The following is a 22286-nucleotide window of genomic DNA, read 5'->3' as shown; positions in this document are numbered from 1 at the left end:
ACATCTTCACTTCTCACTTCCCAGCATTGTATCTATCCTTCATTGCAAAACTACTGGCAGGAGTGGATCAGGGAACTGATCCAGGTCCTCCCCCTCCCTGGTTGTTCACTTACCAGGGAGAGGAGAGCCAGAGCTCACTTCCCTGGCTGCAGTTTCTCTGGTGCATAGTTTGTTGCCTATAATCCAAAATGAGTTACTTGTAAATTACTTTAATTAAAACATGAATTAGTATAAACGTTCACATGGTTTTTATTGATGTTAGAGACCTGCAATAAAAGTGTGCTATCAGATTTTTATGTCTTTAGTTGATAAAAGGATGCAGAAGGCAGAGACTGATGAGAAGGGATGGGCTGGTTGGATTAGGATTATTTTGGGAAAAGGCTATTAAGAGAGAAACAGAATTGCTTTAGCCATTTTAGAATTAGTATTTCAGCCCTTGCAGTAAAAAGTGTTGGTCCATGTCTAAAAAAAAAAATTACAGCACTGTCATTTTTTTCTGATAACTTTATAAAAACTTGACTTCAGAGCTCTGATTCTGTCTTGATAGTCAGCATTCAGATGTACTAGTGCATGCTTTCACTAAGCCGATTTCCTTTGAATCTGTGAATACTCACTGTATTTCAAAAGCTCTGTACAGTTTTAAATGGCTAAAGAGAAAACTGACAAGCCTTAAAATGAAATTGTAGCAAAGACCTGAAAATGAGGAGAGTTCTCAGTCATCCAGACAGAAATTTATTATGCTTTAAATTTCAGTTTAATAAATATATACTCCTCTGTGCATTTGACATAAATCACGCATGCCACTTAATAGTGTCACTTTGATTTTATTTCATAGGCTATTAAAGTATTATGTGTATTTACACAGATTTACTAGAGCAGTTGCTCAATTTTCTGTTCTTTTATGTGAAAGTAGATACAACGATAATATTACAGGTTATTAAATTTTGGGACCTAAATGTTTGGCTGTGTGTTAGCATGGGAGTAAAATTCATTGGAAGCTCTGAGTATCTTCTGAGAAGAAAAGGGTTTGCTGTCTTCCATCAGCCAACTGTGAACATCTGTAAGGAACTGTGTGTTTCATTCCAAGTTGCTGCATGAAAGAGTTTCAGGAGTTCTCCTGTGGGGTTTGTAGGTATGTGCTCCAAGTAGGAGAAACACACCCCACCCCCCCCCCCCCACCCCCCCCCACCAAAATCTCAAACCAGCTAATGCCATGGTCTGCATGGCAATTCTGAGAACATGGAACACTGATTTATTTGTACCGCCTTTTTCTTGTCTTAGGACCCCCTAATTTTTCAAGTACGTTTACTCTCCTGTACCTCCCTTGTTTCCAAGTACAAAAAATCTCTGGCATTAGGTGCTACCCTATGGCAAGGGTTCCCAAGGCACCCCAAATTCCCAGGAATGTTGAGAAAAATTACTGAGTGAAATTTCTTAGAGTTGTATTCCCTAGTGTGAGTGGCAATTTGCTTAATAAAGAAAAGCAGATATGACCAGAACAATTGGTTTGTTGGGCTTTATTCTGTGGGGCTTTGAGGGTTTTTTGTTGTTTGTTTGTAGGTTTTTTGGTTGGCTGTGGTTTGGTTTTGCTTAGCTTCCCCTATGGTTCATACAGCCTGTTGACGTAGTCAGACTGGCATGAATTTCATGAAGGGTTTTAGAGTGGTTTTTCTTGAGAAGAATGTAATTATATTTTTTGCTTTGTTCCCACACCTCCAGATACTTAACTGGGGAAAGAAAAAGAAAACAAACTTTTATGGCTTATTTTAATGCTTTAGTAATTTAAAATTTTTTATTTAAAATGAACCCTGCTTAAAATGAGTGTAATCTTGAGTCATATATATGTGTCTGGTTTTAACTTGTGCTGAATTATATCCTAATGGATTCCCCCTTGATTTCAGCCTGTTTTTCTTTAACTATAATTTCATTTTTGGTCAAAGCAAATATGTAAAAATCATGTAGAAGAGTGCAACCAAAACTCCATTATGGTCACGTAACAACATAGATTGTATTGATACCTTTTAAATATTTTTGAGGTCCGTGGTGGATTATAGGTGTAACAAAGAAGAAAGATTTAAAAATAAAGCTTTTGAAAAATAACCAGTTGCACTTTCTTTTTCTTTTCTTTCTTCTCAGCCTGTATATAAAGCTGGCTTTGGATGAAATTTTTCATCATTTAACTGTTGCCTGCCTGTTAATAATGGTGAATTCTGAAGTCCATTCATCTCTCTATTATTTGAAGGCAGGTAGCCAAGAGAGCAGTCACAGAACTTTGCTTCCCCAGGCCCTTTGTGTCCTGTAGGACTGTACCCATACAAAGGTTGTGCATTGAAATGATCTTTTTTGTTGTAGGTGAAGGAATTTATTGAATTTCTGTGTCTCCTTGGCTCTTCTCAGGCTTCAGCTCTACCTCCTCTGAGGTGTTTGAAGGTGTGAGAGAGACCTGGCCAGCAGAGTGGCTGTAGGGTGCCTGGTTTTGGGACCTTCAGTATTCCAGAGGTGTTTGTGGAGGATTCTTCTCCCATGTAGATTGCCTGTTGAATCCTGTTACTACTTCAGTGTTGTAAACAGAAACAGGTTGAACAAACTATTGCATCTTTATTTGTACTGAAATCCATGTCTACTCTTTTTAGTGTTTAAGCACTGGTTTTAATTAAATTTAAGCACCGTTTGTAAGCAAAAGAGATTCATGGCACTTAAGCCTTAAAACTACTTTAAAACTACCATACAATTACTAACGCCTCTCAGCATTTGCCAAGTATTCCTTACTGTGATTTATTCTTGTGTCAGCAATGAGGAATTCCATCTTATATCGGCCTTTTAGAAGTCCATGTTTTAAGAAATAAACATAAATTCTTTACTATTAAAGCTTTTTTTAAGTGAGATAAAGAAAGTCAGCCACTGGATTTTGGTGCTGAGGCAGGCATTGGCGCCTTCAATAAAGCCAGGTAGCTCAAAGGAAGAAGTGAAGTGCTGTCTAGTCTGAGGACAGACCTTCAGAGTAAAAATGTGAATTTCATTTCTGCAACTTTCTGCCATTGCTATCCTCTTGTGTACCTGAATATTAGATAAATGAAGCTCTATTCTTTTGTATGCATTTGGTAAAGTAACCAACAACTAAGAAGTTGACATTCATTTTATTATTGTATTAAGTCTTTTCATCTGTTGAGAATTAAGAAAACAGCAAAAGTAGTGAGTTCTCTTTACTTTATTGGTCAAGCACATTTTTTTGTGAAAATGTTCCTATTGATGCATGTCATGTGTTCATGGTACAGCAAAAAATTCTCTCTGTATTTCAGTGAAATTGATTTTGCTATGGGAAGTGTCAAGGTGGGGGTAATGATTGAAACTTGTTTGTGGCATTATGGTCTTGCTGTGTATTCATATATATGTATTCATTTATATTCATACAGGGTTATAAATGACACAGTGTTTTTAGAAGTACAAATTAATCAAGCTGGATGTATTTGACAGTTCTTTCATCCTTCTTTGGAGTTTAGGTTAACGATGGTAAATACCGGCCTCCAGTCAAAGTAGTTGTTTATTGTAAAATTAAGTCTTGAATGCTAGTGTGTGTTCATTCTCTGCTTCAACCTGGACTTCTTTGGTGAACTTTATTTTCCTAATAGCAGTTGATGATTAAATTCCTTCTACAATACGTTCAAGATCTCAAAAACACAATAGTAATACAGTTCCTGTAAGTGGTTCATTTGTTAATCTGAGCTCTGTTTTACAAGAATTGTATGAATGCTGCTTTCCTTTGAAATTGATCTTCAAAAAGAAATCCTGTTTTGTATAATAAGATGCCAGACTCACAAAGATTTCCTTTCTTGTTTCATAGACGTTCCATCTTCAGAGCAGCCTGAACTGTTCCTAAAGAAACTTCAACAGTGCTGTGTCATTTTTGACTTCATGGACACGCTTTCAGACCTTAAAATGAAAGAATACAAGCGCTCCACTCTTAATGAACTGGTGGACTACATTACAATAAGCAGAGGCTGTTTGACAGAGCAGACTTACCCTGAAGTAGTTAGAATGGTGAGTTCTTTCTTTCTCATGGTCTCTTTTTAAATCCACTTGCAATTCCAGTTACACACTGTGGGCGAAATTGAGCTCTGGAGTAGGTGGATTAAATGATGCCTTTGGCTTGTATTTGCTAATAGACATTGCTTGGAGATAATTCTCCAAAGACAAAAATATTAATTTTTATATATTTTTAATGAAAGTCAAGTAGATTATGGTTATTACAGTGTCACAAATGTATGAAAGGAAACCTAGATTGTTTCCTGATGGAGAAAGCCAGCAGCCATAAAATCAGAGTCCCTCATGTTTCCTCCAATCTACCTTCCCTCTCCTCCCAGTATATATAATGGAATATTTTTTGCAAGTTTCTTATCTTTCTTTGAACTTTCTTCAAGCTCTTGGGTATCTGCTTTAGGCAGAGATAGCTTAAAGTATGCATGGATAATAACTTTAAAATAATAAATGCTAAAAATAGGATTGTTGTGAAAATGTCCTGCTTGGGTTATATGGATTCATTGCAGGTGCTGTTAGAGTGAGCAAGATTGCTCAACTATAAAGCCATACCTTGTATATATAAATAGTTAAGTAATAGTGTTTTCAATGTAAAAATTGAAACAGTACCAGATGCTGCATGGTGAAGAATGTTCATTGCAACTGGCAAAATCAATCACTGCTTTAAAATGTTTGTTCTGTGTTACTGTACAGAACCCTTATAACCTGTTCTCTAAACGAGAAAGCAATTAATTAAATATAGATTTGGTGATCTCAGTTTCCTAATGGTACTCTGTGATCGTGGAATCCTCTGGCTATATGCTGTGAGAAGAAAAATGTTAATTCTTTTTGCATTGCATTGTGTATGCTCCTCACTTCTTTTCTGACACACAGATACATGCTGTGTTGCTTGTCTGTAACACTTAAAAATAGCTGTAAATTGTGACAGAACCATCAAGCAGTTAATCATGAAGGAAAAAAAACAGAATTAAGAGTGTATGAAAAAAATCTTAACATGGCTTCTTTGTGTGTATGCGTTGTCAGAAGGCCTATAATTATGAGATCACATTCTTCCCCTTCTGCTTCACCCTCTCTTGCTCCTTTTTGCATTGGACCAGTCTTGTGAATGAATTTCTTGCTGTTTTATTTCTTCAGTATGTGAACTCATGCACTGTTCAAATACCAGGCAGAATATAGAATGACTTTTTTTTTTTGCTCAGTTTTTCTGCTGGTGCTCCACTGTAATATCTAAATAGTTTGCAAATGTTAGTCTAATCTAATGTGTACCCTTGTGATGAGCAAAGAATATCACACCCTTTGCATGGAAAGGATGTTGATGCACATGTAACTTCAGTAAAATGGGGGACTTTTTCTGGGTGTAGCAGATGCCTCCAAACTCATCCCCTCAGAGAATTTGGTAATTTTTTTAACACTTCTGTTACTGAGGTTGTATTCTTGCATTGACATTGGTTATAGTTGTTTACTGAAGCAACATCTCTTGAATAAAATCTCTGCAAGTTACTGTTGCCTTAGCTTGGGCCCCAAGAAACAAGAAGAATTTGATTTGTAATTGTTTATTAAGTTCAATTTGAATCATAAATCATCATCTATGAAACAATGTGATCTTGAACTGTGGAAGACATGTAAAACCCTCTTGGTATCATGCCCTATTGTCCCTGCAGTCACTGGTATTGATTCACAAAACAGTTTTCAACTGAAGGAAATTATGTATTGCCTAAAGAGTTTGAAAAGCGTGGTTTTGAGTAATTTCCTTAAATATAGTCTGTATCTACGATATGGAGTAGTTAACTGGAAATAAAGATTCAGCCTGAATGTTTCCAGTGGATTTCAAAGATATTTACTAATGGAGCTTAAGAAATTCCAGTTTCAGCCTAGCTCCTTTTTTATAGAAATCTGTCCTCTCATCTTTTCCTTTCATTGTATCATGGCCTTCTTCATTCTTCTTTCTTCTAATTTGCATTTGTGGTGCAGATAACTCAGGCTGTTTCCTCTTTAGTGCTGGGGTTCTGAAGCAGGGGAGGACTGTGAATATTCTCATGTCCTGTGTCTGGCTACCCAGTGGCGCCTGACTCCCCACACCTGGATTTTTTTACAAGTAAAAAGATGCCTGAGTGTTTAGGGAAGTGAACATGGGGTTTTTTTCCTGAAAAATTTCCTGAGAAAATAGTAAATAAATTTAATTGTAAATTGTGATGTAGATTTTGGATGAAACTCTGGCCTGTGACAGCCACCTGAGCTGTGGTGAAGGTGTAAGCAGTTGAAAGCCGGGGTCCCCTAATTGTGCCTGTCAAACCAGTGGTGTTCTTGGTGCATATGCTGCTGGAAGATCACTTTGGTGGTTGTATTCCATGGGGGCAGGATGCAGTGCTCTGATTCTGAATTTGTGTGAGTGAATCCATAGCAGATGCATGAATGATTCATATTGATTGTTCCAACAAATGCTATTGCAGTATTTCTGCTAAACCACATCACCAGGGCTTTAGAGGTTTGCAGGTGTTTTGTTTTTAGCAGATAGACTGTCTGGTAAAAATGCAGGTTTTTCCTGCTGATCCCTGCCTATAAAAGCAAGACTTCTTCACCACTTTGAGCACAGTTACACAGGCCCTAGAGGGAAAGGTAGTTCTTCTAATATTATACAGAATATTTTTTCAGTGCATACTGCCTGGTGGGGAGATGGCATTAGTCACTTTGTGCTGAGGCTTTTTTTTTTTGGTATAATTTGCTGTTTGTAGTCAGTATGTTCTTGTTTCAGGCAGTTTTGTGTCCCTAATCATACACTGAGACAGAATTAAATGTCCACAGTTGACTTCATGAGTGCAACTACCCCTTTCATGTGCTTTTGGGGATTTTCACCAAGGTCTCCAGCTGTGTTCACAGGGGAGCTGTCATATTGGCAGTCTCAGAGCTGTCATGATAGTGAAGAAAACAGCAGTATCTATGTCCTGACCAAATTAGCATCCTCCCTGACTGCTGCCACAATTGTCATGGGAGTGTTTTGATTGAAAGACCAGAATCTTAAAACTAATCAAAACTGAGCTCAATTGTTTTATATCCCTTTGAAAGTTCTATACTCTGTTATGTTTAGTGTTTCATGAATCTAAGAATTGATATTTCCTTCTTGTCCCTTTGGGCTACTGTGATGTGGAGGTGAAGGGGAAAAAAGTTCTTTTGTGAGTTCAAGTATAATTCAGGAGCAGAAAAAGAAATCTAAAACTGGTGTTTTTAGAGTTACTAATATTCATAGAGAAGGATTAATAACTGAAGTGTTTTCTCATCTGAAATGTTAAAAAAAGTTCTATCTGTGGAAGAGCTTTTTTTGGTTTTAAGGTTTTATAATCTGTGTTTATGTTAATGGTCTCTGTTAGTGACCCAAAAGGTGTTTGGCTCTAGACGTAAAAGGCTTGGAAAAGGTTGCCAGTAGAATTCTTCAGAAGAGCCGAGATTTTTAATTGCTTCTAAAATACAAGGGTTTGAAAAAGTCATTTGTGGTAGCCAGATAATTTATGGATGTTTTTCATGCCGACCATCTAAAATTTATGCCATTAAAAGCTTGTAATATCACATGTTTTCATTTTCTTCTCTTGAGCATGTGATATGATGTTGTATATAGCTAAATGTGAAACCACTTGGCTCTTTGTCAACCTGTGTGCAAATCTGCTTCCTTAAATCACTCTTTAGCTTGATACAGTGTCTGGCATGTTATTCAGAAAAATAAAATAAAACAGAATTCTCCTAATGACCACCAAAGCAAGTTGTAGAGGCCTCATCAGTATCAGTTGATGGGGAGAGCAATTGGGATTTGTGTTAATGGCCATGAGCTGAACAGATTAATTCAGGAGGGTATTGCTCAGCATGCTTCCCCTGCAGTTTGATGTGTTGTTCAGAAGGGCAGATGACATTCTTTAGAATTAGGCAAGGCTTAGGAAAAAAATGGCCTTCCCAATTAAGCCACACTCTGCTAAGAAGGAAACGCCAGTAATAGGACTTTATGAGCCAATAATTGGACACTTAATCTAAAATTTATTCCTGTCTGAGCAAAATGTGGAGGCTTAAACTAATGATACTGACTTTTGCTGGTAGATTAAGTAGTGGTAGTTGAATGAAATAAATGTTTGTTATTACCTGTGATATCCTGAAGGGTGTATGTGGTAGAGCTGGTTGTGTTTTATGGATGTTAAGACATAGATTGAAGAAACTGATCTATTTAATTTAAAAAACGGAGGAAAAAATTGACAAGCTGTTAAACTGAGATGAATCTCTTTGTTGGTGAGCAACCTTTCAGCTCTCCTACTTGCTTCTTTAGAAATTGTAAACCCGGGTGCTGACGTTTATGCAACATCAGTGTGTGTTTGCCAGCCCACAGGAGATGGCTAATGAAACTCTCTTCAGATACATCTTTTAGAATGGAATTGTGATACTTTGTTCTCTTTTTTAAGTGCTGAAATGCCTCTGGCTTCCCATTGTCATCTTTATCTTTTCTGTAATGGCAAATCAAGTAAAAGAAGACTGTAATTTCTGTAGAGCCAAAGCGAAACATCACAGGAGATGTCGTGTGGTGTAGAAGCTGTGTTAAGCAACACAGGGAAAGAAAATTCTTTAAATCAATACCCAAATAAACACAAAAAATGCATTTTAAAGGTCGGATTCTGGTTTGGATTTTTATTTTCATCCCCCTCTCTCTCTTCTTTCTACTGACACAAATCTAGAGAGACTGCATTCGTTTTTACTGCAGGTTTGTCTCAACAGATGTGAGGGCAGAGTCTGTTCAGGAGTTTGTTTGTGACAGACCTGTTAAACATAAAGAATATCTTGCTAAGCCATGATTTTTTTAGCATGTTGAGGAACCTATTTTTAGGAAGTGTTCTAGCTGGTAGACTTCATAGGCATTATGGTTTTTATATTTTCCATAGCTTTAGCTGTGTCTTATGACTAAGTATGACATCTTCAGAGTTTCTGTATTAAAATGTTCTTGGATAGAGATTTTTCTGCAGGTCCACCTATATTCAGGCTTATCTTTCTGATTTAACAAAAACCCTGTGTATGTGTTCCTGTTGCTTCTTGTATTAGATTTCAAAATATGATCCTGAATGTCATTTTGAGTTTAAGGGAAATAAATTAAATCATACGATCTAACAAGAATTGACAAATCATATCCCTTTCTCATGGGAATTTTATGTAAGTTCAGGAATTCTGTAAAATACTGGCAATTAATCTTGAACTTAACTTGACTCAGTGGAAGTGGAACAGATTTTGAAGCCATCTGAAATGCTAGAAGGAAAATGCAATGTCCTTTGACACCCCCCCAAATGTGTTTTGATTAAAAACTGTTGTGTAGGAGCAGCCATAACGGACGAAGCAAGCATGCTATTGTTAAAGAAACACATAGAAATCACCTCGTATTTTAAATTCTGTTCTTCTTTTTTTTTAATGTCAGTGTTACCAATTCTGTAGAAGCAAGAAAAGAATCTAGCTTTGATTTCTTTTATGCATTATTTCCAAATACTTTTGTTACATGTTTTTGTTACTCACATTCTTTATACACCTAGCTCGTTTTAAACGTACGATGCTTATTAAAAGAAGAGACTCTGATGTTCTGTGCTTCTCTCAAAAAATCAGTTGGAGGCAGCTCCTCTTGCAGCAGTTGTCCCTAATAATTTTTCTGGACAGTCTGTAATTACATTTACCCGGATCCGTTATTCCTGCGGTTGGTTACATAGGCCTTGCATCTGTCAGACTTTATCTGCATAACAGTTCAGTGACTAGGTCTAAAGCAAAGAAATAAACTGGGAAAACACCACCTTGTCCCAAGAAGCACTTGAGATCTATTTATTTATTTACTTACTTACGTGCTTACTTACTTAAAGGACCTTTACATCCCCACACCCTAGCCTGGCTGTGTCATCCTCTTAAGTACCTTCAAAGCATTTTGTCTGCAGACAAGTGCAGTGTTAATCTTCTAAGGGATTGTTTTCCTGAGTTTTGAATTGTATGTTTTGTTCTTTAGTTTGGAGTCCAGGGCAGCATGAGTTTTGTAATGCTGTCTAGAGTTCAAGTTCATGCATTGGCAGGGTTTCACTTGATCTCCTGCCTGCTCTAGAGGTGAGGGGCTCTTTCTGCTGGTACTGTGCTTTAATTTGTCCAAGATACTTGAGCTACTGCCATGATTTTTCAGACTGTGTTACAGAATTATCTGGGCACACATTAAATGAATAATTCTTCAGTTGAATCATCTGGAAACTTAGCTTTTTTTCTCCCTATCACAAGAAGGTAGTGATGAATGGGGTTACTGGTAGGGTACTCAGATACAGTTTTGGTCTAGGTGACCTAGAGTGGAATTGCAGAGCTCCGGTTTCCAGCAGTGATAAGGTTGTACCCAGGGCTGGGGTCAGGGCTAACACTTCTAATTCAGATCCAAAGTGTCATAATCCACCTTGATTCTTGTTAGAGTGAACAAGATGAGAACAAGGGGTGATGGCTTTAAAGTGGAAGGGGAGAATAAAGGGTAATGGCTTGAATTTGAAAGGGGACAGGAACAGATCACATGTTAGGATGGAATTCTTGACTTAGGTTGGTGAGCCACTGGCACAGGTTGCCCAGAGAAGTTGTGGCTGTGCCATCCCTGGATTTGTTTTAGACCAGGTTGGATAGGGTTTGGAGCAATCTGGTCTAGTGGGAAGTGTCTCTGCCTGTGACAGGATGGATCGGAATTAGATGACCTATAAGGTCCCTTCCAACCCAAAGCACTCTGTGGTTCTGTGAGAAGTTTCAGGGTTTGTAAATTTGGTTTTTTTGGGCAAAACACTCACTGCAGGAGTATAACTACAGCTTTTTTCAGTGCAAGATATCTCTAGAAAGCAACTCCTCCCTTTTAACACACATGGTGTGGACACTGCGCCTGAGCAGCAGCTGTTTTGTCCAACAAACTCTATCATGCTGTAGTTCTGTCAAGAGAAGCATTGCCCAGGGATCTCAGGTTTGCTGCTTCCTCATCTGTATGGATTGAAGCTGCTACCACCACTGAAGTGGATGATGGTAAGCTAACAAGTTTAGGAGCCTTATCCAGAGCTAAATTCTTGCAGGTTATTGATTGAATTTTTAGGAGACTTAAAGGTCAAGGGAAAATGAGAACTTTTTTCCCCCTAGCCTATGATCTGGATTGTTGACTGTGTTCACAGTCCAATGTAGTTCATTTTGATTCAGCCAAGTCAAAAGTAATGCTGCTGGGCAAAAGAAGGCACATAATATTAAACCCTGAAAGACTGTATTCAGGCGAGCATTGGCGCAGAAAAGAACCTGAGCATTGAGACTTGCTTATCATGAGTATCTTAATATGAATTTCTGGTACACTGCACTGTTCAAAGAAGTGAATGTCGATAAATTAATCCAACAACCTGAAGGAAAAAAGAGGGAGATGGTCTGGCTTTTTATATATACCCCAGTGCACTTGTACACAGGTGGGAGGTCAAAGGAAGGAAGCAAAAATAATCACAGGATTAAAAAACAAACAGAGAAACCAACGACTGCCTGGGTTTAGGAGCTTTGTTTTTCCATTTAACGACACAGAGGCTCAGAGCTGTTGTGTCTGTATAAAAATACCCCTCTATCTATAGACACATAGTGCATATGCAAATATATATACAGGTGTAAAAGAGGTCTGGTGGTTTAACAAGAGCCAACAGGGTATCAGGCAAATTCAGCCTTGAGATCAGAAGCAGTGCTGTAGTTAAATTAGTAGTGACACTTAAGGAGAAGAGAGCTGATGGAACAGTTTATAACATTTTAAGATAAAATTGGATACTACATTTTGTGAGATGTTCTTTAGTCAAACTTCAGGGAACAATTCAGCGCGTTTTATAGAGAGATTATAGCTGAGTAAATGCAGCAGTTGCTTCAGGCTCTAGAATATGTAAATCTGTAAACAATATTAAAAACCTCCATATATGCATATATGTTTCAGAAGGACAAGTCCAGTGTCTTTTCCAGGGGCCAGTGTTGTCTCCAGGTTAGCATGGCTTCATGTTATGACTTAATTACATTTTATTGCTTCTTTATGTTATTATTATGCACAGCAGTTTAAACACTGTAAGCAGAGATACTGGGTTTCAATTTTATATGTACATGGGGTTTATTTGGATGATTCCACATATTTTTAATTGAAGAACAGGTGTTCCCTGTAAGCTAAATGGGAATCCACTTATCTTGGTTTTATATGGAGAATATATTAAACTTTGCAGTGTGTGTGTGTGTTTGTTTTCATTTCAGCTTTCATTCAGGAAGGGTATTACTGATAAAAATCTTTGTTTCAAACAGCACAGAGTGGAAGTGCTCAGCTGCAGTTCAGATTGTGAAGTGTTTCTGTTACAACGTTGTCACTTTTATGGAGCTCCAGTGAGGGGCAAAGAGAGGACTTCTCAAAACATGAATTTTGGCTTCAGACTTGAGCCTCTTACTACCTTCTTTTCTAAAAGTTATTTCAAATAGAAATATGCTGATAAAGCTTTCTCGAAGCTTGATGCTTTTACCTATGTATTCATAATTTTGTGGTTCTGCATTGCCAGGTACCAGCCATCAGATCTGTTCAGAAATTGCAGCTCACTCTTTGTGGGGGGTACAGAGCAGCCTTCCCTGTTTTGTTTGTTTTTAACGAGTTGACACTGACTTGTAATTGCCTGGGAGAGTTTTTGTTTTGCTTCTAGAGTTAGATGTTAGATCAGATCTTAAGAAGAAATTCTTTATTAAGAAGGCAAGTGAAGCACTGGCACAAGTTGCCCAGAGAAGCTGTGATGGCCCTATCCCTGGAAGTGTTCAAAGCCAGGCTGGATGGGGCTTGGAGCAGCCTGGTCTGGTGGGTGGCATTCCTGCCCATGGCAGGATGGTGGAACAAGATGACCTTTAAGGTTCCCTTGCAACCCAAACCACTCCGTGGTTCTGTGAGTTGTACATGACTGACACACTGGCACAGAGCTCAGAGGTTTCCATGCATCTCCAGTCAAGAAATCTGCCATTTTAGAATTTGCTGTTTGGTCTTGGATGGTTTTGATTCAGTGCCAATGGGTAGATTTAACTGCTTGTTTAGTTGGTTTCTGGCACTTTGGTGTTCAGATTCTGTGTGGTGGAGGGAGCTGTGGTGGACTTTGCACACCTAGTTTGGTGTGTGCTTCTGAAGGTACAGCCATGGAGAAGAGGGTGTAGGTGTTTTTGAGGACAGAGAGGGGACATCTGTCCTGATACAACTTTCTAGAATATTAGAGTTCTGATTTGCCTTCCAAAAATATCATCTGGGCTTGGAGGCGTTCCTAATCAGTGGAAGACGGAAGTCAGCATTGATCCGTAGTCATTTGTGTTGGCTTTGGGAGAGGAATCACTGGGGATTGTGTATGCAGGCTGGCAGGGATGTCCTCTGGCTTGATGATCCAAGAGAGGTCAGGAGAGAAATGATTCAGCTCTCCAGCTGAAGGAATTTTGGCATGCTGCTTGGGCCCAGGGATAAACACTAAATAGCTGCCTTATGCCTATCTGAGAAAAGGTCTCTCCAGATCCAGTGTAGTGTGTTCCTGTCTTAGTGTGCTGTCTGTTAGGGTCTCCAATGTCCAGCTGGGCAGTTCATGCATGGAAGGACTTGTTGCATTCAGTTTTCCCTTAGAGGTTTATAAACATTAACCACCCAGAGGCTACTGATTTAGATAAGCATGCTATAAATTGACACTGCATGTAAATGAGCTATCGTGCTGTGTTGTGGTGATTAATGTAACTGTAATGGCACACATTATCTCCCAAAGTTACGATAACCTGGGGAAATCACTTAAAGATAACCTGTTCTGTCTGTTCTCCTCAGGAGAATATCTGCATTTTGGCTCCACATAGCTTATCTTTACTCCTAATGCAAAAACAGAAAATTGAAGAGAGCAAACTGCATACTAGGACTATATTCTAGCTTGTGTTGCATTTTAATGTTAATTTTCTTATGCAAAAAAACCGCTTTTGAGTTGCCTTGAGACTGGCCTTATTTAATAGGCACTCTCCAGAAATCACACTAATTTTGTCCCAAGCTCAAGATCCAGGTGTCAGTGCTGGCACTTAACTAATTGTTGCTGAACCTCTCATACTTCTGTCATGCTGGTAAGGCCCTGGCACTAACTGCTTGAGGCTTGGTTTGACTTAATTTGAGTCTTACAGGAATTTGTCTTTGTTTAGCTTTTTATTCTGAAAGTATGTACTTTGCCTTGCAGGTTTTGCTTGTGCAATAATTCAGTATTTGTTCCAGTTTCTAAACAAAACAGCTGATGAGTGATCTGTAGGTACAAGTTTTACTAATACACGTAGAGTTAAATTTGCAGGAAATTTTCTCTCTTGTTTGAAATGAAATTTAAAGCAGTCAAGAAAAAAAAAGCTGCCTTTGGTTTTCTTCGTTTTTTATTTTGATCCAAATCCTGGGAGAGCTGGGATTTTTCACTGTGAAGCATTAACAAAAAATGCTTGAGTAAGTATTTTAGAATCCCATATGTTTGCATTGAAGGTACATTTCCCACTTTTTACCTGGGCATCCTTTGGGCTGTCTACCCTTTTTTGTGCTCTATCATAGAAACTCTGTCTTGCTAATTCTGATCACTCTCCTCCTCTCTCTGTATTTTCATAGTAGAAGGAGGAGCTCAGGAATCCTTGAGGAAAGACAAACTGTAACATGTGTATTCCTGGAATAGTTATTTGACCTCTCATGAGATTAGAAATGTCTCTTCATGCAGGGGCTCTTAAGAGAAGTGAATGAGATGGGGGAGAGGCTGGACAAAGGAGAAAAAAATCTTCTCCTAATGAATGCTGGCAGTCGCTCAGCTGGTGTGGGTTCAGGGTGGGAGGAGTTCAGTCCCCAGCAGCATGGGCTGGAGTAAGTGCTGTGTCTCTCCAGGCTGAAAGCAATGCTGAGCTTTACAGAGTGGGGCTTCTCTAGAGCCTGCAGGACTGGAAGTGCAGTGGCACACACCCTCTTGTGGCAGCAAGGGACAAGTCCCAGCACAAACCAGTCTGGCCTCTTGTTCTCTGTGCTCACTGGTTTGCCTTGCTCACTCTTTTGTGTTCAGTGAACATCCCTCACTCGAGTGCACCATGTGTGCTTTCCTGCACTTATATCCTTCATCTTTCTGTTTATGCAGTGCCTGAATCTGTTCTATTTGTCTTGCAAATTCGAAAACTTCACCCTATGTAAATCTGGTTTTGTCAGTATTTGGATTGTATTTCAGCCGTGGGCTTTAAAGTGCCCTTTCTCACTAAGTTGCCAATGAACTGAAAATATGCCTTACAGACTAAAACATTTACAGGAGCAGAAAAGCTGGAAAAAAAAACAAGGATGCTGAAGAACATACTAGTTGTGTGTCTTAAATAGCTTAGTTTGTCTGAACTACTATGAAGGGGTCATGTATAGATTAGGGGATAACATGCTGCTTTTCCCAGCTGTTTGATTAACCAGCTTAGAGATGGGTCAAATGCGCAGGAGCAGAGCGCAAGGAAGGCACATCATCACCTTCCAAGTGCAGAGAGGCCCTATAACATGTTTGCAGTTTATCAGATTTGCTGCATAATAAGCTGTACGCTCCATTCAGCACTCTAATTAACCCAGGAAAGCTCTCTGGCTCAGTCTTTGCTGATAGCATGAACCTCACAAAGCCAGGCAGTCTCACCAAAGTACCTCTAAATAAGATTAAGCAAAGCGAGCCAGCCATGAAATAAAATGTAGGCTAAGTGTCGAGCAAATACTATTATTTGCTTTCATTTAGTACCAAGTTCTGTACTTGGCATGAGGTGTCCAGGCATTTAATGTAACTGGCCACTCCTAACAAATGCTGACAGATTAGACCTTAATCATTAATGTTTCTCTGTACAGACAAAAATAACCAAGTGCTCTATGACAACACTTACAAATACAGTTGATGGTATTTCCTATATCTCTTAAGCGGTCCTGGCTCCCACTGATGCCCACCAGAATTGGGAATTACATGTTGGTGGGCTCCTCTGGCACATGGTGGCACACTGAGTAATGCTGGGATATTAAAGGAAAGGAGAAAATCCAAGGCTGATGGCAGGTTTGTAAAGTGACAAGTTCCTTATCCCTGTGCTGTTGCTAAAGATCCTTGTCAGACAGCAGGAAAAAGAAATAGTCTTTAAGTGATGGAGGATAGAGCAGGTACAGACATACAGAGTTCCTGAAATCTGTTACCTGTTTGAAGAATGGATCTCATCCTCTTTTCGTTGCCTTTTCAGGTATCTTGCAATATCTTCAGAACTCTCCCACCTAGTGACAGCAATGAATTTGATCCAGAAGAAGATGAGCCCACCTTGGAGGCATCGTGGCCGCATTTACAGGTTTTTGATTATTTACCTCAGAAGAAATTCTTGTCATTGCTTAGTGTATCTAATAATTTTCTCAGCTTTTTTTTTTTTTTACCTGTGAGTCAGAACTAGTCTGTGAGACACTAACATTGATTAATACTGCTTATGATTCTAATATAGTACCTACAGAGATGGGAGAGAACTTTGTGATACTCATGAAATGTTAAAGCTTTCTTTCGAAATTATATTGATGGTGTCCCTCATATTCCTATTTTCCTTCATTGATTTAAAAATTACTTTGCTTTCCCAGCTGCTTTGATGCACAAGTGTTTTTCATCAACTTCAGCAAGAGCATTGTGAGGCTGACACTGCTGACAATTTTGCTTTATTGAGGGTGGTTAATATTTATATGAAAGTGCACAGGTGTTGGCAGCTGATCAGAAAAATGAATGAGAAGCTGCATCCCTATCTAAGTCCTCCTTCCTCTCCTCGAGTCAAGGTTTGCTCCCAGGTGTTTGTAGCAGGATTCAAGCTCGCTGAATGGCATCCCTTCCTCTGAATTTCAGTTGTCAAAACAAGGGATTTTGAGACCCCTATGTGGAATAACACTGCATCTGGGTCTGGAGTTATTAGCACAAGACAGTTGTGGGCCTGTTGGAGTGGGTCTGGAGAGGAGGGTGGAAAGATGATCAGAGGGCTGGAGCACCTGTCCTGTGAGCACAGGCTGAGAGAGCTGGGGTTACTCATCCTGCAGAAGAGAAGGCTCCAGAGAAACCTCATTGCAGCCTTCCAGTACTTGAAAGGGAGCTTATAAAAAACAAGGGGGAGTGATTTTTACATGGCCAGGTAGTGATAGGACAAGGAGAGATTCAGATAATGCTTTATTAAGAAGTTCTTGACTTGTGATGGTGGTGAGGTGTTTGCACAGGTTGCCCAGAGAAGCTGTGGCTGCCCTATCTCTGGGAGTGTTGAAGGCCAGGTTGGATGGGACCCTGGTTGGATGAGCAACCTGGTCTTGGGAAAGGTGTCCCGCAGCAGGAGGGTGAAATGAGGTGATCTTTAAGGTGCTTTCCAACCCAAACCATTCCATGGTTCTTTGATTTTTGAATGAAGAACGTAAACTAATCTGGAGAAAGCATCATTGATCCTGATGCAGTAAATTCTTTTATTGAAAATATAGATGAAGATTCTGTGTGTGTGTGTTAGGATAATGACTCACACCACTGGTAAATTTACAAGAAGTTTGCTTGAGTAACAGTTTGTGGAGTTTGGGAGTTTTTGTGAGCAAAGGAGGAAAATTGATCTCAGCCTAAAATGAGGATTTTATTTTACAGTTGCGTGCACAATCCTGTGAGCGGTTTGTTTCACTCTTTTGTGCTCTCTAATTCAGAATCTGTTGAAATGTAGGTTCATCCCTCATTTATATTTAAATTTCACACACACACGCAAAAAAAAAAAAAAAAAAGAATCTTCAAAACTTCAAGGCAGCTCTGAGGAGCTTTGCCTGCCTGGAAACAGCACATGCAGTGACACTGGTGCTATAGTTCAGAAAGTCATTACTTGCATGGAAATAATGGAATTTCTTATCCAGTGGATGACTTGCTATTGTCAAGTAGAAATTCACCAAAGTATTTGTGAAAAGTTGATGGAATTGATTTCCTGATGATTTAATGTTGGTGTTATGTAAGCTGTCACTTTTCCCACAACCTATTTCTAAACCTCTCTGCTGCTTTTTGATTTCCCATTGCTTCCTTTGAGAAGTCAGAGGATGTTGCTATAAAGTACCAGCAGCGGTTTTGCAGCATATTGCTGTCATGGAAAAGTTTAAAATTATTTTAAAATGTAATTTTTAAGCTTCCTTTCTACTTTCAGTATCAATATTCATACTCACTAAAGACAAAAAGGAGAAAGTTTTCAATGGCTGCTCTTTATGAAAAGGTTCTGCAAAGAGAATGGCTGGCTGGCAGCTCATTATCAGTGACAGATCAGAGTTGCTGTCTTATGAGGCCACAGCAGTCTCTGTTTCACTTCACTTCCTTGTTCCCTGGTTTTTATACTCTTCTTTTTCTCCACTAAATGAAAAGTCTTGCTGTCCCACTGAAGACTTTAGGTAGAGATGGAATTGCATGAAAATAAGCAGATTTTCTCCAGCCCTGAGGCTAATCTTTACAGTAAGTTAGGAACTTCTGAATAAATTCTGGTTTGTATTCTTCTTCTGTGTTTCAAGTTGTACTAGAACACTACTCTAAGCAGTTTCTAATTTAATTTAAATATTTCCAAATTGTTTCACCAGCCCCTTCAGAATTGTAATGTCTGTATTTGATGTGACTTTGGCAGTTCAGAGGGCAGTTTAAATGTGCTTCCCAATTACTGTAGGAAGCTTTACAAGATGATAACAAGCATTACAAGATGGCAGTGCCTGTTCTTGCTGATGAAATGTCTTTGACTGGAGTTATATACGCAAAGGCAACTTAAAAAGCTCATGTAATTAATTATAAATAAAAGGTGGCAGTTCAATAAAGGAGAAAAATATTTTCCGTTATATTAACCCATTGTACTGGGGAAAAAACAGCATTTAATCTTCTAACAGAATAATTTAGGGAAATACTAAAATTGTAAAGATTAATCAAGTCATAAACTATAAACCTGTGATTTTTTTGTTTTTGTTTTTGTTTTTTGCAGCTTGTATATGAGTTTTTCATACGGTTTTTGGAAAGCCAAGAATTTCAGCCCAGCATTGCCAAAAAATACATAGATCAAAAATTTGTATTGCAGGTAAGCTGGTGTGTTTTCTTTAAGGATTAGCATTGCTGTTGGGGGAAAAAAATCCTGTACAAAGATTTTGCTTAGAATTTGAAAGTGTAACTTTATTTGCAACAGAAAAAGGCTAAACCAGGGTCTACAATGAAAGTTTTCAATCTATGGAGGTAGTGCAAAAAAGGTGTGTGTGTGTTTATATGTCAGTCTCTGTTGCTATAGATACATAAAATAGATGGTTTGGATCCAGTTTTGATACCTCAATCAGAATATTTGACTTACTGGTTTTGAGAGGGAGCTGAAACAGTTAACTTGAAAATTGAAAAGTTTGCTACCACGTAGTCTCAAAATGCTGCCCTCTCTATCTAGAGAGACTACTTAAACACCAGTTTTAATGTGTCTTAATATTGTTGATACATACAGAGGTGATTGAAAGAAGTTGTTTTCTGGGTTAAAGCAGGACACTCCACACGTATGTCTTTTGTCTTCAGGTTTGCGAACAGGGCTGTCTTGGGTTTTCTTTTCCCTTCATGAGTTTTTGTATAACTGCAAAGTCAGAAAGAACTTTATGCTTGATGCTGTCTGTGGCTTGCTTTTGAAATCAGGGGAATTTAGAATGATTCCTCCTTAGCTAGAAAAGGGAGTTCCGTGCAGGCTGACACTTGAATGAAAAACAAACCAGAGTTGGCAGGCAGGAGATACTCAGCATTTCTGAAGACCTTTCTCTTGCTCCTTATCACTCATGCAGCTTTTATTTTCCTCTGTAGTGCTCAAGCTATAAAAGTTGTGCTTTACTGTTTGTGTATGTTGTTTGGAGGAAGAATACCTGAAAAATGTAGTGAAAAGAGCAATTTCTGTCCTTACATTCAAAGTTTCAAAGAAGGGAATTCAATTTCCTTCTCTTTCCACAAGACCTTCTCCATCCTACAGAAGCAAAGGATGTACCTAAATTTTTATTTTATCCGTCTCTTAAATACAAGAGCATTTTTCATCTGGATCAAACCTCTGGTGTTTTCTTTTTTGTTCATCTCAGTACTGATTTGACAAGGAGGTGCACCAATATGTTCATCCAGTACTTGGTGGAGATAAAAGAATATGCATGATAAATCATCCCTGACAGGTTTTTCCAGGCTGGTTTTAGTTTGATTAGATAGAGCAGGATTGCAATAGGATGATTGCATGTGCTCTCCTTCAAAATCTAATACAAATGATTCTCAGATGCTCCTGTTCTGTGCTGCTGAACTTGGTCATGACTGGCAACATCCCACTCACACCCTTTTAAGACATTCATAACTGTCAGTCTGGCACAGGAGAATGGGACTAAACCAAGGATTTTAATTTTTTTCTTAAATCCTGCTAGTTTTCATTAGATCTACTAAATGGAAGAATAGTATCTACTGAAAGAGGGCAATATGAGATTTAAAAACCTATGTATCAGGAAACAATGAAGAGGTCAAAGGAGTTCTAAGGTTTCATATGTTCTTGCCATGTGGTTTGGTGATGCATATTTTTATACTGTTGTGCACAGTGTGTCAATTTAAAATTCACATTTTTCTATTAGAAGTTCTATTTAGCCACATACATATATATATATATATGTATTTGTGTATATATAGATACACACACACACACACAAGCAAGTGGATACATTTCCACGTGTGTAAATACTTTGTGGTGACCTGTAGGAACTGGCGTGTCCTTCTACTTCCTATTGTGTTTGTTGTGTGTCAGGAGTAACTCCTGAGTATCTGTAACTGAGATCCCTTACATAGGAAGGCAATTTGAGACTTAAGAACATTAAGCATTTTGGTGTCTTGTGACACTGACAACATAAGTGGGACATTTGGAGTATTTGGAATCAGCTTTTTCTCAAAATTAATTTTTCAATTTTTTTTAAATTTTAGTGAAGTGTTTCTTGGCAGTAAGGGTGCCTGTATGAAAAAAAATACTAAAAAGTTACATGGACTTTCCCCAAACTTTTTCCTTGTTTGCTTGCATTTTTTTTTTTTTAGTATAGCTGTGTTTCTGGCTTTCAGCTGTATGTTTTAATAGAATACTGTATTTGTCAGTGTAGCTGTTCATTTCTAAAGCCTGCTTATGTACAGTTTGAAATGGTTGGCAGTGGTTGCTAAGATACATACTATTCAAATATATCCACAAGTCTCTGTGTTATGTAGGTTGCTATTTTGGAAAATTAATTTCCCTTTTCTATGTATGTTTAGAATAGTCAATATAAATTATGGAAGTCTTGCAGCTTATCCATAAAAAATAAAACTTTATTGTTGAAACCTGATAGCAAAATAATTGTCTTATTTATTTATTTATTTATTTTAAATGAGAGACTGGGTCTTAGGTTTGCAGTGTTTCCAGAGAGGATCTGCATAAGAGAACTGGAAATATAAATACTTTTCAATCCAGTAAGAAGATGAAAAACATAAATGCTTCCAGCTGTTTGCTGTCTTAGGCTGCAGTGTGCTATTTGGGGAAGGATGAGGTGACTATTTATTTATTTAAATCTAGAACTAATTGAACAAAGCAATGTGTTTATAACCTCTGGAGGGCAGCTGACAAACCTCATACTTCCCTCATGAGATTCCCATCACAGATTCTTACTGCAAGGAAAATACTGTGAGGTCTCATTGCAAGCTGCAGGAATGTTGAAAACAGCGAGGAAGAATGTGTGCATCAGCCCTAGACCTGGATGTTAGAAAGCAAAATCCCAGACAGCTCTTAATCAATTTTTTTTAAATCTTTTTACACTTCCTCAAAGTTGTGTAGCAGTTTAACAGAGATCAGGTGTAGCAAGCATACACTGACATATCTACTTGTCATAGGTATTTATAATTTATCTGTTTGTGAATCTAAGATAATTTTGTCTTCTACCACTCCTGTAATGATTTTCTGACAATATCTTACCCATTTGTTACAGCTATTTGACAAACTATCTTTATTTCTCTTGCAAGACAGGTACTTGTTGACAGTTACTTTCTTTTTCATGCAAGACAGATACTGGTTGCTTATGATTACTAAAAATTACCTTCAGTTCCCTATTTTCTGCACATTTGTGGCAGTTGGTTGTGCTTTTTGCTTTTAAGTAAAGTTTACCTCTGAATTTATTCTAAACATCCACCAGAATAGCCAATATTGTGATGTCACAAAAAATGAAGAAGGTG

The 22286-nt window shown here is 38.3% G+C and overlaps 1 protein-coding gene across 3 annotated transcripts in view; it reads left to right on the top strand.

Moving 5' to 3' along the window:
* The window catches only part of PPP2R5E (protein phosphatase 2 regulatory subunit B'epsilon), a 73061-nt gene that overhangs the window by 37124 nt on the left and 13651 nt on the right, over positions 1 to 22286 (top strand). For all 3 annotated transcript variants that reach the window (XM_066321627.1, XM_066321626.1, XM_066321625.1), the window contains exons 3-5: positions 3842 to 4038; positions 16288 to 16389; positions 19039 to 19131. In XM_066321627.1, the coding sequence (XP_066177724.1) occupies positions 3842 to 4038; positions 16288 to 16389; positions 19039 to 19131 (392 nt within the window). The remainder of the gene's footprint in view (positions 1 to 3841; positions 4039 to 16287; positions 16390 to 19038; positions 19132 to 22286) is intronic.

This window comes from Sylvia atricapilla, chromosome 6 (assembly GCF_009819655.1).
Source record: "Sylvia atricapilla isolate bSylAtr1 chromosome 6, bSylAtr1.pri, whole genome shotgun sequence".
Taxonomy (NCBI): domain Eukaryota; kingdom Metazoa; phylum Chordata; class Aves; order Passeriformes; family Sylviidae; genus Sylvia; species Sylvia atricapilla.
This window is presented reverse-complemented; position numbering and strand designations above follow the sequence as displayed.